The 16,316-nt window shown below is 42.3% G+C and overlaps 1 protein-coding gene across 27 annotated transcripts in view; it reads right to left on the bottom strand.

Annotated features, from left to right (window-relative positions):
* Nucleotides 1–16,316, bottom strand: part of ANK3 (ankyrin 3) — a 391,181-nt gene that overhangs the window by 4,206 nt on the left and 370,659 nt on the right. For 22 of the 27 annotated variants that reach the window (XM_040362006.1, XM_040362007.1, XM_040362028.1 and 19 more), the window contains 4 exons: nt 13,630–13,758; nt 5,111–5,194; nt 4,884–4,955; nt 2,308–2,389 (listed from right to left, as the gene is read on the bottom strand). In XM_040362006.1, the coding sequence (XP_040217940.1) occupies nt 2,324–2,389; nt 4,884–4,955; nt 5,111–5,194; nt 13,630–13,758 (351 nt within the window). In that variant the 3' untranslated portion in view covers nt 2,308–2,323. The remainder of the gene's footprint in view (nt 1–2,307; nt 2,390–4,883; nt 4,956–5,110; nt 5,195–13,629; nt 13,759–16,316) is intronic. The other 5 variants (XM_040362017.1, XM_040362018.1, XM_040362020.1 and 2 more) reach the window with 5 other exon arrangements.

Here is a 16,316-nt window from a genome sequence, read left to right as displayed (position 1 = left end):
GTGTTAGTTCTCCTGCAACTCACTCTAAAGAGCAGACTGGGGCAGACTGACACCGGTTGAGACCCGTTTGGTAGTGGAAAGCTTTTGGCCACAAATAGGTTTTAAACCTGTTGAAATCAACAAAAAGTTTTTTCCTTTTGGACAGTCAAGAACAGCTATTACCTCTCTCATGTTTTAATTGCTGTCTTTGTCCCCCTTGAGGATATATTAAGGCACCTTTTTGTATCAATAGCAACCCTACAGAGGTTCTTACCCTCCCCTACTCTATCCAAAACCTGAAAAAAATTATCTGAGGCTGCTACTTCTTTAAATAGCAGAGAATGGGTCTGACTGATACAGATAATCACACTTCCAACATTTTGGAGTCCAGGCAGCTAAATTGGCAGCTGAATTACTGAAGGCGTGTTGATAATATCTCGGCATCTGGCTAAGATACAACACACATTTTGTTTTCTTTGTTTGATTGCAGGCAGCAGTCAAAATTATCTGATGTCTCTGTAGGATGATTGAATCCCTGCATTTCATTCCAGTAAATTGCATAGAAAAAAATAAATAGGCAACACATAATACCACTTTTTAAAATGTGGTTTTAGTGCACATGGATCTGGTAGACCTTTTTTTTGAGTGGCAATGCAGTCTTTAACCACTTCCTTACTGGGCACTTAAACCCCTTCCTGACCAGAGGACTTTTTGCGATTCGGCACTGCGTCGCTTTAACTGACAATTGCGCGGTCGTGCGACGTGGCTCCCAAACAAAATTAACGTCCTTTTTTCCCCACAAATAGAGCTTTCTTTTGGTGGTATTTGATCACCTCTGCAAATTTTATTTTTTGCGCTATAAACAAAAATAGAGCGACAATTTTGAAAAAAAAAAACATTTTTTTACTTGTTGCTATAATAAATAGCTCAATTTTTTTTTACGTTTTTTTTTATCCTCAGTCTAGGCCGATACGTATTCTACATATTTTTAGTAAAAAAAAAAAAAAATCGCAATAAGCGACTGGTTTGCGCAAAAGTTATAGCGCCTACAAAATAAGGGACAGAATTATTATTATTTTTTTTTACTAGTAATGGCGGCGATCTGCGATTTTTATTGGGACTGCGACGTTATGGCGGACACATCGGACACTTTTGACACATTTTTGGCGCCATTCACATTTATACTGCAATCAGTGCTATAAATATGCACTAATTACTGTATAAATGTGACTGGCAGGGAAGGGGTTAACACTAGGGGGTGAGGAAGGGGTTAAATGTGTACCCTAATTAGTGTTCTAACTGTGGGGGAAGGGGGGTGACTGGGGGGGGGTGACCGATCTGTGTCTCTATGTACAAGAGACACAGATCCGTCTCCTCTCTCCCCTGACAGCACCGCTGTCTGCGAGAGCCGGGAATGAGAGATGATCTCATATGTAAACATATGAGATCATCTCTCATTGGCCGCACAGATCGCCTAGGAAACGGCCGCTCCGATTGGCCGTTCACGGCGATCTGTGACTGGCTGTGTCCAAGGGACACGGCCAGCACAGCAGTTCCCCGCTGCGCGCTCGGGAGCGCGCGCGGGGAACGTGCAAAGGGGCGGCCGTAAAAAGACGGCCTGTTAGAGATTGGGAGCCGCGCTGAGGCCGTACAAAGTCGTACGGCCGTCAGCAAATGGTTAAAACAACAAAGTTAAAGATGCACTTTTATGTTTTTTTTTTTTAATCAATGCTCAATTTATTGAAAGTTTTGTTTGCAAAAATGTTTTTTTTCTTCCAGCAGTTTACGACTAACATGGGATGTCATGCGACTTAAGGGTCTCACATGTCGGATCCCAAGTCAGAGCAGTGTGAACAGAGCCTAAATGAGACAAACAATATCAGTTTTTACACTTTTCAGTTTTTCTATTGGGGAAAAAAGTGGCTCATCAGTGCAAATATATTTTTTTGTGGTTTATGAGGTATTTTCTCATTTAGGTGATCAATATACCCTTATCGTTATACACCAGGTTGTATGTATATGTGCACCATTTATCATTTTTTGCGCTCATCATTCACTTTATATTCATCCAATTTTTTGTTGTTAACACAATTTAGATTTGAGCAGCATTAATTTTATCACTATTTATTCACAATTTTCATTCCTCACTTTGTTAGTATTGGCTAGCGCTTTAGTTTCACTTTTTTATAGTGCAAATATAGTGATGCACTGAAAGGGTTAGGCCAGGCCTCTGCTCCACCATAAGCCTCCCCCCAAGTTACACCCACATTCACTGAATGACAATTAGGACAATCAGTATCCTGTTACCAAGGTTTATATAACACTAACCTTAAGCACTATGGTATTATGAAAAACTTTTCTTCTCAACATGTCGGACTTCCTTCTTGGTTTTCACTTTATAGGCCTCACTCTGTAATGAAAATAATTATTATACATAAAGTAACAGATGTAATTGCTGCAACATGTAACACAGAACTCTAGGCAATTATAAAAACCCTTTATTCAACTTTGGATTAATTCAGAAATAATTACAGGGGATTTTAAATATTACTAAAATAATTACGCAAAAACATATTTATATTAATTTTCCTCTGCACACCAGAAAATGGGAGACTCTGCACTGTGAGCCAATCAAGTACCATTACATTGCACAGTGCATTCAGTCTAGAGTGTACAGGTTATTTACACATTAGGGAAACGTTTAGGAGAGTGGTAGATCACTTGCGTTCTGATGTTTATTTACCGTCAAGTGTGATGTTTTTAGGGGGGAGGGGGATAGAACAAAGATACTGCAGAGCTGCAATGATGAATGGTAGTGCCATTTTCATTCCATTATGTGAACTGCAAGAGTGACTTATTTTTTTGGTCGTTAAACAGTTCAAATATATGTATTTAAGGTTTGGTTTAGCCGTTTGGAGTTCTGCTTCAGTTCATTTCTACAAAGCAAATAGATTGAAAAAAATACTGCAATAATACTCTAAACATAGCGTGGGGAGTGGGACATTGTCATAATAAATACAGTTTGTGCAGATTTGTAGGATAATAATAAATGATAAAAACAGAGATAAACCACAACACAGCATAACAACAATGTATGGCACTACACAATACTACTGGATGGTCCTGGGCAAAGCTATGCCAGAAAGCAAATCCACCTACATATACCACAACAATCTTGTGTGTTCCACTTTTCAGAATGATATATATGATAGATTTTGTCATGTATAGAATAAAGGGATATAAGATGATTCAAACAGCAGGGGTCCGTTTGATATTTTTATCTGTAGCCTTAATGTCATCCACATCGACAAGTGGGAAGAGTCTCCAGCGCGGTGAATGACAGCATGTAACCCTGCATTTTGTAGGATGTGGCACTTTAACTATTTTTATCAAGAGGTTAAAGGGGGTATTGGATAGATAGAAAAGCCTCTTTCAATATAAAAATTCCAGTTTTAGAGAGGAAGTCAAGGCAACAGCATATAGACATATTTCAGTGAAGATCGTACCCCCACCCCACCACTGCCCCCACCCTATAGATGCTTTAAAAAAACTTTACATATAACTTTTCATTGTGAAAAGGCCATACAAGTGTCTTCTAAAATCAGATCAGATGATCCTGTTATCCTGTTTTCTATTTAAAAAAATTGCACCCTAGGTGGAGGTATGGCAGAGGCTCTAGTTCATCTGTTCTTAACTTTTTTTACCCTAGATAAACCCCCTTACTAAAACCAATTGATCAGAGGTCAATGGGAAAAATGTCCCTTACATTGGTGGTAAGAAGGAAGAATGCAACCCTTACAGACAGCTAAAATGATCATTGGTATCATGCTGCTGGCTTTGCCAAGTGCATTGGCCCTGGAACTATGAAGGCACCATCAACTGGGAGGTCAAGCAGCCATAGCTCAAATAACCTTTAGCAACCTCTGGAGTAACCCTGGGGTTCAATGGAACCTGGGTTGAGAAGAGAGCTAGTTGGTAAAATATGATGTATCTACGGAATACTGGGAGGAAATTTACCGTGTAGACATAACATACAGTAGGGAAGTACTGTGCTGTCAATCAGCCTTTATAGTCAGAGACAGTGATGCTGATGTTACTAGAGGGTTCTATATCCAGTGTGCACTGGTGGCACTTCATGTTCTTAGTGCTGTTACCCACACTGAGATTTAACATCTCATACATTACAAAGCTGACTGCAAAACAATAATGAAAAAGGTAAAGCCCACAGACCAGTGGTAGAAATTGCTACAGATAAAAAAGAAGGTTGCCTTGACTTCACTTTAACACCTACTTATACTTTACAATATAAGTGTTTCAAATACTTACCCAGTTCCCATAATGCACCACTGAAACTATTCAATTCATAAAGAATCTCATAGTGCTCCAGAATGAGATTACACATTTTTATTGCCCATTATAGCACATTTGGGATTGACTTACCAAAGGAGAATAGCATGTTCATTTTGGAAAGTGAAAAATCACCTAGCTTGGTAAAGCTGTTTTTTACTTTGAACATTCTAATCGTGTACTAAAAAGTCCCCTTTTTTTTGTTTGAATTTCCTTGAATATCTGGGTATTCTTTTCAAAGAAAAATTTCACTTAGCTTCATCACATTCACTAAACAAAGTAAACATGTTCCACGTCTCCAGTAAATCAACCCAAGCGTATTAAAATAAAGGTCAGGGTAGATGGGAACTAGTAGTTTAGTCAAATGATGTGGTAATGAGAACTCTTTTGGCCTTTGCTCATTGCATCCAGTCATGCACTACAAAGAATCACACCACTGTACTAAACATATCAAGCAACCAGTTAAAACAAACCAAACAGATACACACAAAACTAATAAAAAAACGAAAATAGTAAGGCACACACAGCATACACCAGCACAACAACATATTACTTGCCCCAACTATTACAGTTCCACCAACTTTTTTCTCTTGTGGAACCATAACTCGTCTCACGACTTTCCGTGTCACCTATGAGAAGCAGGAATATTGACTGTGTTTTCTATATGGACTTCGTGAAAGATACACGAAAACACTGCACTGCATCAGTTTTCAAGCATGGGAATATACCAATGGACACAAAGGATTTTGGGAAATCACAGCAGCAGAAAATAAAGATCATTTACTTTTCGGGTGATGATGTTGCCTTCTTCATCTGTATACTGTTCTTCCGTAACAGATTCACCAGGAATGTTTTTTACTTCATCCCCCTAAAGAGCGTCAGAGCATTACATCAATCGTACATCTTAAGACCTATACATGGCACGCCAGTCATGCAGGATAGGAAAATAAACACGCTGTAGGGCAGCATGCCAAGGCGAGATAGGGTTAAATTGGCAGCACAGCCAAGTTAAGAAAATGAATCTATAACAATATGTTGCACATGTACAAGTGAAAATTGTACATATCTCAGGAAGCTCTAATGTGTATTAAAGCATGAGTACAGAATTCTTTTATTCCTACCAGTATGTATAAAAATAAAGTTTCCTGCTTGTTCCTTTATTTTCCCCTCAATCTTTATCTGTGTGACCTTGGATCCTGTGAACACACTTTGGACCTCTGGAAAGCCTCACCATCTCCATATGTAGTGCATCATCTGCCAAAGGAAAGCCAACCCACGTGGTTGGCAGAATACAGAGCTCTGAAATAGACTTCTGCTTGCTGTATGCATATGTGGCCAGTAAATCCTGGACCTTAAATGATCTAGGCACAAATAGGAGTACAAACACCTTTTAATTCATGCTTTTAAGTGTGTAGAGTGGTGGTCAGAATGCTACCCTTACAAATAGCTAATAAAATCATACAGCTGGCAAGGCCCTAGAACTATGCAGGCACCATCAAATGTGGGGTAAATACCCATTAACTGGGAAGTCAATTGGCTCAAGGAGCCCCGTTGCGGCCTCCTACCCTTACAATTAGCTAAAAAAATCATACAGCTGGCATGGGCCCTAGAAGTATGCAGACACCATCAAATGTGAGGTAAATACCCATTAACTGGCAGGTCAATTGGCTCAAGGAGCCCCGTCGCAGCCTGCTACCCTTACAAATAGCTAATAAAATCATACAGCTGGCATGGGCCCTAGAAGTATGCAGACACCATCAAATGTGAGGTAAATACCTATTAACTGGCAGGTCAATTGGCTCAAGGAGCCCTGTCGCAGCTTCTGGATGAACTCTAGTTGAGACTGGCTGATTTAAACAGGGAAACGGGTCTGCTTTAAGGCCCCATGTACACTGGATGCTGCTAAACATATGTTCAGAGGCAGTTGGATGCTTTTTTCACCTGCCCCTGAACTAATTTAATGTTATCCTATGTGACAATGTACACAGTCTCGTTTATTGCCGTTTTTAGGCAGTTGCGTTTAACAGCGTTTGAAAGCAAAAAATGAATTCAGACGCTGAAGATTTCCAAGTTTAACCCACATTTAGCAGCGTTTCGTTTATAGTAGTTTTTCGTTTTTGGCTATTTAAAAAAAAATTATAATTGTTTGTTTTTTTAAAAGCTTTTAAACGCAAATGCGACAAAACGCTGCTAAACGTGGCAAAACACCACTAGACGCGGCATTTATACGCGGCAAAATGGATGTTTGAAATGTGGGTTACTATCTATTGCGTTAAATCATTCAGGAGCAGTTGTAAAAACGTCCCGTGTACATGGAGCCTTAAGATGTTTATGCACCTAAAGGTAAATGAGGGGGGAAACCAAGTACTTCTACTGCTCAGAAGAGAAAAGGCTCAATTTGCAACAAATGACCCTTCACAGTGGTGATCAAGTCTGGCAGAAACAGGCAGAGTCAAAACAGGTGTCAGCTATTCATATTGTGCAAAGGACAAAAAAAATAAACGTATTTTTAGATCATGTAGACACTAATGCAACCTGCATATCACTGCATCTTCTATTGCACCCATGAAGTGCCAAAAGTATATAATTATTGGATAAAATAATAGTGGAAAACTTTAAAAGTTCTCATTATCAACAAGAAAGGTCAGAAACCAGCCTTTTCTATCAGCAACTTGTGCCTCCATGGGTCAGATACAACTCTTTTTCACTTAGTTTAGATGGGATATTTTCACACTGTTCTTTGAAAAAAGTGTTTTTTATGATCATCCCGTGTGATTACATATTGGAAAAACATCTAAATTCTGATAAATATTTGGCTGCAGATTAATAGTAAATCTTTTTCTTCTAGAAAACAATCTCCTTGCTGATAATAATCATTATGCAGATTTTTGATCAATTGGCTGTGTTTGTGTGTGTGTCGTCTTTGTTCCTCCAGGCTGTACACTTCACTATGCATTTTTTATATGCTACATTGACCTCTAAATGGCAAGTTTTTATTCCATATTTTACATCCCTTAATCAAAAACACTTTTATCTGACATAATGAGTGTTAACATACTTTTTCTGTGAGACCCATTAAGTGATGGACATCTACACTGCAGTGAATAATCTCCACTGTCTATACTAAGAGGAAAACAAAATCAGTCTAAAATGAATGGTATTCCTTCCACCATGGGGATGACATAACAAGGTAATATAGTGTTTTTATTTCTTTCTTATGCCTAGCCAAATGGTTTTCCATGTATATGGAAACAAACATGTAAAAGTGCAGACTTTCTAAGACTCAGGTAGTCGAGCAGCTGAAATTATTTTGATCCTGTTTCCATGTGAATGCCAACTAACACATGCAGTGTGTTTGTGGCAGCATACTGCCCGTGGCTGGACCATTGAGAAGGCTAGGGAACAGTATGCACCTTCATAATTATAGGTTGGCCGAACTAACTGTAAAGAGCCCAATATGTAATGGCATGTAGGCAGGTATTTAAGTAGTTTCCAGCAATTGGCCCAGGCTGGGTAAATGGTTAAACATTTTCGGCCTAGTTCCTGGGCTTTTTGGTATTGGCGGACCAACCTGTGTTATATAAAGAGGAGGACTGCTAAGATCAAAGAGAATTATACAGGAGTAATTGTAGTAGCAGTTGCTTTCAGAGAGTGCTGCAAGTCCTGCAGCTGGGGAGAAGACATAAAGACACCGGGGACCACGGACAGCATCCAAGTCATGGAGAATACCTATACAAACTCTCGCCTCATGGAGGTATGCCTGGGTCACCACATTATGTTAGTTAGGATTAGGGAAAGGACATTGTTTGTGCTGTATTATCATGCTGCATTTCAACACTAACATTAACTGTTTTAAACCTGGTCTGATGTTATTCAAGGAGGTGCATATGGTTCTGGTGTGTTCCAAAGAACCCGGGTCTCTAATTTCACTATGGGGTATGACGTAACACTGATACAAAAGGTAAACTTGGCAAGACAAGGAAAAGCAGTGCAGTTCCTATGGGTAACCAAGAAAAGGAACAAGCTACAGCAAACAGTCTCTAAGCGTGATACCTGGTAAGGTGACAAGTCCTTTGGTGGCGAGGGGGGTCAATGTTCTGGCTCCCTCCCTAGCAGTCCTTCTCCCATGTCAACTAGGAGTAGACTAGGATTATGGAGATCTATGGCCTGGTCACATAGTATGGAAAGGACAGAGGTCCAGGTATAACTTGCAGTGCTGCTCTAAGCTAAGACATAGGTCTCCCCGTCAGTTGCAGTGAAAAGAGTAGGTAACTTTGCACCATTCAGGGGTGTAGAAGCATTAACAGAGAAAGGAAGGAACACCGCCCAATGACCCAGTGTATGAATATGTGAATGAATGTGGCCTCAGCCAGTGTACACTGGTGCATTATCACAGCCCTGGTGTGTGGGGAAAAACATGTCAGAGGGTGTGGCTGGAGCAGAACTGGCTGAGGCCACTTTTTTTCACATATTCATACACTGGGTCAGTGAGCGGTGTTCCTTCCTTTCTCTGTTGACGGAAAGGACAGAGTTAAGTGAGTGCATGCATGAGGTCCGCACCAGGTGCTTAACGCACAGTGAAGGCTCATCTCTAAGTCGGGGGGCTGCCTTAATGATAAGCGCACTCCGCGCGGCGGTCACCTTGAGTGTACGAGCGCAGTAGACCACAAACTTGGTGTAGTCAGCAGAATACGCCCACCACATGCATGTGAAGACCACCCCAAAAGAGACCATGGCTGTATAATTGGTTAGCTTCTAGAACTTGCCCAGGCTTCCCTAGAGACTTGGAACGTGACTCCTGTGATGTGGCTTTGAATTGGCAGGGACAGTTCCCAGATTGCTTGGAATCCTAATAAGGGGCGTATATAACATTTTAAACCCGGAAGCAGCAAGATCTCTATGTGGTTTGCTATGCCTCAGCATCACCATGTAATAGGAAGAAGCCTATTATCATGCTGGATACAGGCCAAGTTTAAAGTTATCTGCCCATTATGCCGCTGTTGCTGCATGAAGTACTCTCCCTGGGCAGTTTGCACTGGCTACGGCTCACTGCTATACCACCAGATGGAAGGGATAGAGGAACCTTCACATTTCAGCTTGGATGGTATCCCAACTCCTTGGGTTTCCTCAGCTTCTGATTGCCTTACTACCGCTGCCAGAAAGTCGAGGCCACCTGCCCCGCTCACCAACAACGTCCTGCAGGAAGCAACTGGGTTGCCCCCCCCCCCCTGACATCTGGGGTTGAGCAGCCGACCGTAGCACCTTTGTCAGGAGAACCACCTGCTGGGAATTTAACTGCCATGGGTGCCTGAGGAAGGAGCGACTCCAGCGTCTGTCACCAAGAAAGACCGGTCCCACAGTGCCCTCCCCATCACGATGATTCCTATCTCCATGAGGGACGGTCCCCATGAGCCTAAAGTTTGTCTCGGCTTCAAAGATATTTTGATGACTATGGGCCAAATCCTCAGCCAGGCGGCGTAACTTAACTTTCAGCAGTTAAGTTACACTGACTTAAAGTTTTTACCTAAGTGCCTGATCCTCAAAGCACTTACGTAAAAATTTCAAGCCGTGTAAGTTAAGTGCCGCCGTCGTAAGGCGTTCCTCCTCTCCGGGGGGCGTTTACAATTTAAATGAGGCGCGCTCCCGCACCGGCCGTACTGCGCATGCGTGTGACGTCATTTTCCCGACGTGCATCGCGCGAACGTAATTGACGCCGGGCGGCTTTGTGGATTGCGACGGGACACTAAAGTTGCGACGGGTGAAAAAAAGACGCGCCGGGAAAACAAATAATTATAAAAAAAAATGACAGCGTCGCTCGGCATGCATTCCTGAGGGAGAACTCCATGCCAATTTTCAATGAAAAAAACGGCATGGGTTCCCCCCCCAGGAGCATACCAGGCCCTTAGGTCTGTTATGGGTTGTAAGGAGACCCCCCCTCCGCCGAAAAATTGACGTAGGGGGTCCCCCTACAATCCATACCAGACCCGTATCCAAAGCACGCTACCCGGCCAGCCAGGAAGGGAGTGGGGACGAGCGAGCGCCCCCCCCCCCTCCTGAGCCGTGCCAGGCCGCATGCCCTCAACATGGGGGGGTTGGGTGCTCTGGGGCAGGGGGGCGCACTGCGGGCCCCCCCACCCCAGAGCACCCTGTCCCCATGTTGATGAGGACAGGACCTCTTCCCGACAACCCTTGCCATTGGTTGTCGGGGTCTGCGGGCGGAGGCTTATCGGAATCTGGGAGTCCCCTTTAATAAGGGGGCCCCCAGATACCGGCCCCCCACCCTAAGTGAATGGATATGGGGTACATCGTACCCCTATCCATTCACCTGTAGGCAAAAAGTAAAAGTTAATAAACACACAACACAAGGCTTTTTAAAATATTTTATTATTCTGCTCCGGAGGCCCCCCCTGTCTTCGTTATTAGCTCAATTACCAGGGGGGGCTTCTTCTTCCACTCTCCGGGGGTCTTCTCCGCTCTCCGGGGGTCTTCTCCGCTCTCCGGGGGTCTTCTCCGGACTCCGGGGGGCTTCTTCCATCTTCTCCCCTCTTCCGCTCTTGACTCGGCGAACCCCGGTTCTTCTGCAGCTGTCCGGTGCCTTCTTCTTCAGCGCTGGCTGCCTGCTATGTTTGTGTGTTAGCTCGATTTCTAACAGGCAGCCGGCGCGGTCTTCTGTGACGTCATCTTCTCTTCTGTTCTTCTCCCCTCTTCCGATGTTGCCTCGTCGCCTGTTGTCGCTGTAATGATGGAAGCGCGCCTTGCATCACATTTATATAGGCATCACCGTCCCATCATGCTCCGGTAGGTACCCACGTGGTGAGTGCCTACCCACGTGCACCCACCACGTGGGTACCTGCCGGAGCATGATGGGACGGTGATGCCTATATAAATGTGATGCAAGGCGCGCTTCCATCATTACAGCGACAACAGGCGACGAGGCAACATCGGAAGAGGGGAGAAGAACAGAAGAGAAGATGACGTCACAGAAGACCGCGCCGGCTGCCTGTTAGAAATCGAGCTAACACACAAACATAGCAGGCAGCCAGCGCTGAAGAAGAAGGCACCGGACAGCTGCAGAAGAACCGGGGTTCGCCGAGTCAAGAGCGGAAGAGGGGAGAAGATGGAAGAAGCCCCCCGGAGTCCGGAGAAGACCCCCGGAGAGCGGAGAAGACCCCCGGAGAGCGGAGAAGACCCCCGGAGAGTGGAAGAAGAAGCCCCCCCTGGTAATTGAGCTAATAACGAAGACAGGGGGGGCCTCCGGAGCAGAATAATAAAATATTTTAAAAAGCCTTGTGTTGTGTGTTTATTAACTTTTACTTTTTGCCTACAGGTGAATGGATAGGGGTACGATGTACCCCATATCCATTCACTTAGGGTGGGGGGCCGGTATCTGGGGGCCCCCTTATTAAAGGGGACTCCCAGATTCCGATAAGCCTCCGCCCGCAGACCCCGACAACCAATGGCAAGGGTTGTCGGGAAGAGGTCCTGTCCTCATCAACATGGGGACAGGGTGCTCTGGGGTGGGGGGGCCCGCAGTGCGCCCCCCTGCCCCAGAGCACCCAACCCCCCCATGTTGAGGGCATGCGGCCTGGCACGGCTCAGGAGGGGGGGGGGGCGCTCGCTCGTCCCCACTCCCATTCCTGACCGGCCGGGTAGCGTGCTTTGGATACGGGTCTGGTATGGATTGTAGGGGGACCCCCTACGTCAATTTTTCGGCGGAGGGGGGGTCTCCTTACAACCCATAACAGACCTAAGGGCCTGGTATGCTCCTGGGGGGGAACCCATGCCGGTTTGGAATTTACAAATTGCCGTGGAGTTCTCCCTCGGGAATGCATACCAAATGCCGTCACTAGAACTAGTGTCCCCATTAAAGATTTCACCTCTACTCTTGTTCTGATTAAAACCCAAGCTTGTTTTGTTTTTTTCACTTTTGATGATGGTCAACATGACAAATAGAGATGGTGAAAATCTGGGGAAACAAACAGCAACAAAAACCTGACAGGTGTTCTAATCTCTTTACGCTCTGACCAAAAAAAAATGAACGTTTTGCCTTTAGCTACAGTATACTTGAAAGAGTCCTTTTCTCTTGATGATTTCATTAAAGATGTTTGGTTGCTGTCACTTTCCTTATCAGTATATTTCAGATATAAATAGCCTTTTGCAGCAATTATACTAAATCTGATTGTTTTTAGGTGCAATAGATTTTTTTCAATAAAAAGCTGAAAACTGAAAACTTGAGAGGGACCCAGTGATAAATTATCTCTCAAATTCTCTACTATTTTCATAAAATATAACAAATGGATTTAAGTAAAATAAAGCTGTTTATAACAGAGCCAACAGCTTGCAGATTAGAATTACAATAGACATTTTTCATTAACCTGTTATTTTATTCTTTACAGAACACTAGATTATGGTTTATAAACCTGAAACCACAGGACATAAAATACCCTTGTAACAACAACTGAATAAATAAAAGGAAGCGATACAAGCATACAGATTATCTGGGTAAAGAGGTTATTCTTCTTCATGGTATTCACAGCAAACGCCAGTGGAATAAAACAAGACAAGGATAAGGGCCACTTATCAGGCAGATCAAAGTTTTTGCCATAATCAAATACAACGGCTGAAGTTAGACTTAGTCATGTTACGTGAACACATAACATGCCAGTTATTTTATCAGCATTGTCATTGACACAAATGGTTGTCTTAAAGCATTTCCTTTCCCCCCGACATTTGCTACAGACTGATTTTGTGTACGAAGCAAGAAGCGAAAATGCAGATTCACATATATATTAAATGATCGTTTGACTTCACTAAAAAAGATAAGAACTTCAAAGTCAACACAAAGCAAAATAACACTGCTTCAGGGGGTAGGAAAGCATATGCTCAAGCCATTACATTATTCAATGGCTTATGCAGACTTACTGAGAAACATGCAAACAGCAATAGTGTGATAACCTAAAGCAACCAATCTCATATCAGCTTTCATTGATCTATGCCCTAGCAGTAGCTGAAAGCTGGTATCTGATTGCATACTATAGGTTACTAAGCACCATGGCTGCTTACACTGTTTAAATGAGCTTATAAATGTCTAATTCTGAAGTTATTTAAATATAGAAAATGTATGCTCTACATATGTGTGTTCCTCATTATTTCCAATAAAAACTTTATGGAAAAAAAAAAGAAAATGTATGTATTTACATATATAAATACATAATAGATTTTAGGAAAAAGCAAACGTCCAAGGCAAAAACAAAAATCCATGCTGGGATCTGCACTGGCACTGCAGTCAGACATACTTGGTACCTTATATATCAATCTCCGTCGAGTAATTTTCGTAGTGATCCTTTGTTCCTCATCTGAGCTTGACTCATATTCACTGTCACTGCCACTAGAATCCTGATAAATGCATTTTAGGCATGTTTTACCAGCAGACTTAAAGGAAAAAGAAATATTTTTATCTACGACACAGGAAGGACATGGTTACTTTGACATTTCATAGAAGATGCCAAGATATGTGCTTAACATGACCAGCACCCAAACTATAAATTCTTTTGCTTATAAACTAAAAAGAAAGAAATATGGGGTGCTGAGGCCAGGTCACCTGAAGTTTGGATAGACATGGCCTGTAATTTGCCTGACCATGTCACACACAGTCTCCCATCTTCTGAGTGTGCATTGTGCGGAGTCAGGCAGATATGCGCATCCTTGAAACTTCAGCTAATGTGCTAGGCTCAGGTAATACTAAACAAAGGGGATAAAAAAGCAAGTCTGCACAGTTATGACATTTAAATACTGTATTTATTGGCGTATAACACTCACTTTTTTACCCTGAAAATAGAGGGTAAACTGTGCCTGCATGTTATACGCAGGAGGCTGTGGAAAGTTTTTTTCCTGAAACTTCCCTATTAAAGTTAGGGTGCATGTTATACGCCTGTGCATGTTATACGCCGATAAATATGGTACTAGCTATTTTGTTTATTGTATGAACCCAAATCAAGACAGGCTTTTTTCTGAAGCGCTATTACGTCATCAATACATGGCCAGCACTTAGGCGGGGGTGAGGTTGGGGGTCTAGGCAAGTCTACAGGGCCCCCATATTCCAGAATCATCTATGTATAGCAAGCAAAGTACTTATTAGTAGCTTTGATCTCTGAAATGTATTACTGTTGTGTTCCTTCATACAAGTGAATAGAGTATTCTGCATGGCTGCCTTTTTCAACCGAAGGGGTCTATCTTAGCATACGTTCTGGAAAGGGATCTTGGCAAGAAAGACTTGGAGAGGTAGAAGATATCAGTAGATTGTATTGTTAATGTCACCCCCATGCATTAAAACATGTTACACCAATATTTAGGGTGTAGCATGTAACATGTTCCAGTACTTGCCTCCCTCAGGCCTCTTCCGTGTGACAGCAGGCAGATGTTCCTCTCCCCCTCAGCCATTGTCACATATAAAATCGGTGTGGCTATGCGGGCTCCACTTGCACAACTGAATCATTCATTCCCTGAGCTCTGTGAATGAATAAACTATAAGTCCCATCTTCTACTGTGGTAGACAGGCTTGTAATTCTTAATGGATTACAAGTGCGCTGATTGGCGCACTCATAGTCCATTAAATCTTCCTCCAGTTAAAGCCTATACGGAGGTAAGGGCAGAAGGCTGGGAGGAGAGTGTGCAGGATCTTGACACTGCACCCATGATCCACTGATCACAGATGCAAAACTCTTATGTAAATGGAAAATAAATACACAATTTTTTACCTGCAAAAATGTGCATGTATTTGTTTTACTTAAAGGTGAAATTAGCCTTTAATGTATGGTATACACCCATATACTCCATATGTATTTTTTCAAATACCTATATAAAATCTTTATCTTTAAAAAAAATGTTGTAGGGTGCAGCCATAGCACTGGGCGTTGGCTGTATGCTTTCTAGAAGACTTGATTAGTCCACCAAGTTAAAGTACAGTAAGTGTGGTCACAAATTATATATATATATATATATATATATATATATATATATATATATATATATATATATATAAGAAGACAGAGTTGGTCCCTGCTACTAATATTAAATGATAACTGGTGATCCAATATCAGCTGTACCCAACTTAATTCCATGGGCTGAAATGGTAAGCAGCATTATCAGCCCTGAAGTTTACATTTTACTGATGTTAGCTACAAAAGCACAGTATCCCTCTGACCATCTCTCTAACACCAGCATTCATGGGAAATGCAGTTCTGTGGCTGTCTGCATGTCAATGTGGTACAGAAGGCTTGTGTGATATGCTGTAGGCAGGAACAAGGGATTTAAAGCTGACGTTTTACTTGTATTTAAGGTAATATGCTATACATAAAAATTATTAAGAAAGGTTTAAATCTAATGTAAAGCATTTCAGTCTCTGCTAGAATAGGGGAGGAAAGTATGTCCTTTCTATGACTCTACTTATGTAGAGAAAATATGTAGGCTGGCATTGCTCCTTCTGAAAAGGCTAGCTGCTTGGCTACCTTTAATTTTTATAAATTCTGAGTCCTGGAACAAGTATGCATCCATAACTCCTAATCTACATATTTGTTAAGGGTCAATGATTTAAAATACTGAAGTCATGGTATCAGCATTGCACTCTGTTGGTAGTGCTTTTAAAGTCCCGCCCCCAGGGGTTCCCCCATTTCTTTATTCAATATCCATTGGGATCGTTTTCTCTATTAGATCCCTTCTCTCTATCAGCATTTCAGAGCCAGGTAAACAGAAATTTTGAGATGGAGTCAGGCTTGGCAGTTGGTAGTAAATGCAAAATTTTCAAATGTTATATTTCATATTTATCTGGTTAAATGGAAAAAATATTTTTTAAATCTTTTGGGCCAGATTCACGTAGCTCAGCGGATCTATAGATCCGCTCGTTCTACGTGAATTAAGATCCGCTCCCGCAAGTTTAGGAGGCAAGTGGCTAATTCACAAACCACTTACCTCCAAACTTGCGACGGCGGATC

The sequence above is a fragment of the Rana temporaria genome, chromosome 8, assembly GCF_905171775.1.
Source record: "Rana temporaria chromosome 8, aRanTem1.1, whole genome shotgun sequence".
Classification (NCBI taxonomy): Eukaryota; Metazoa; Chordata; class Amphibia; order Anura; family Ranidae; genus Rana; species Rana temporaria.
Note: the sequence above shows the minus strand (reverse complement) of the source record. Positions and strands in the feature narration are given on the sequence as shown.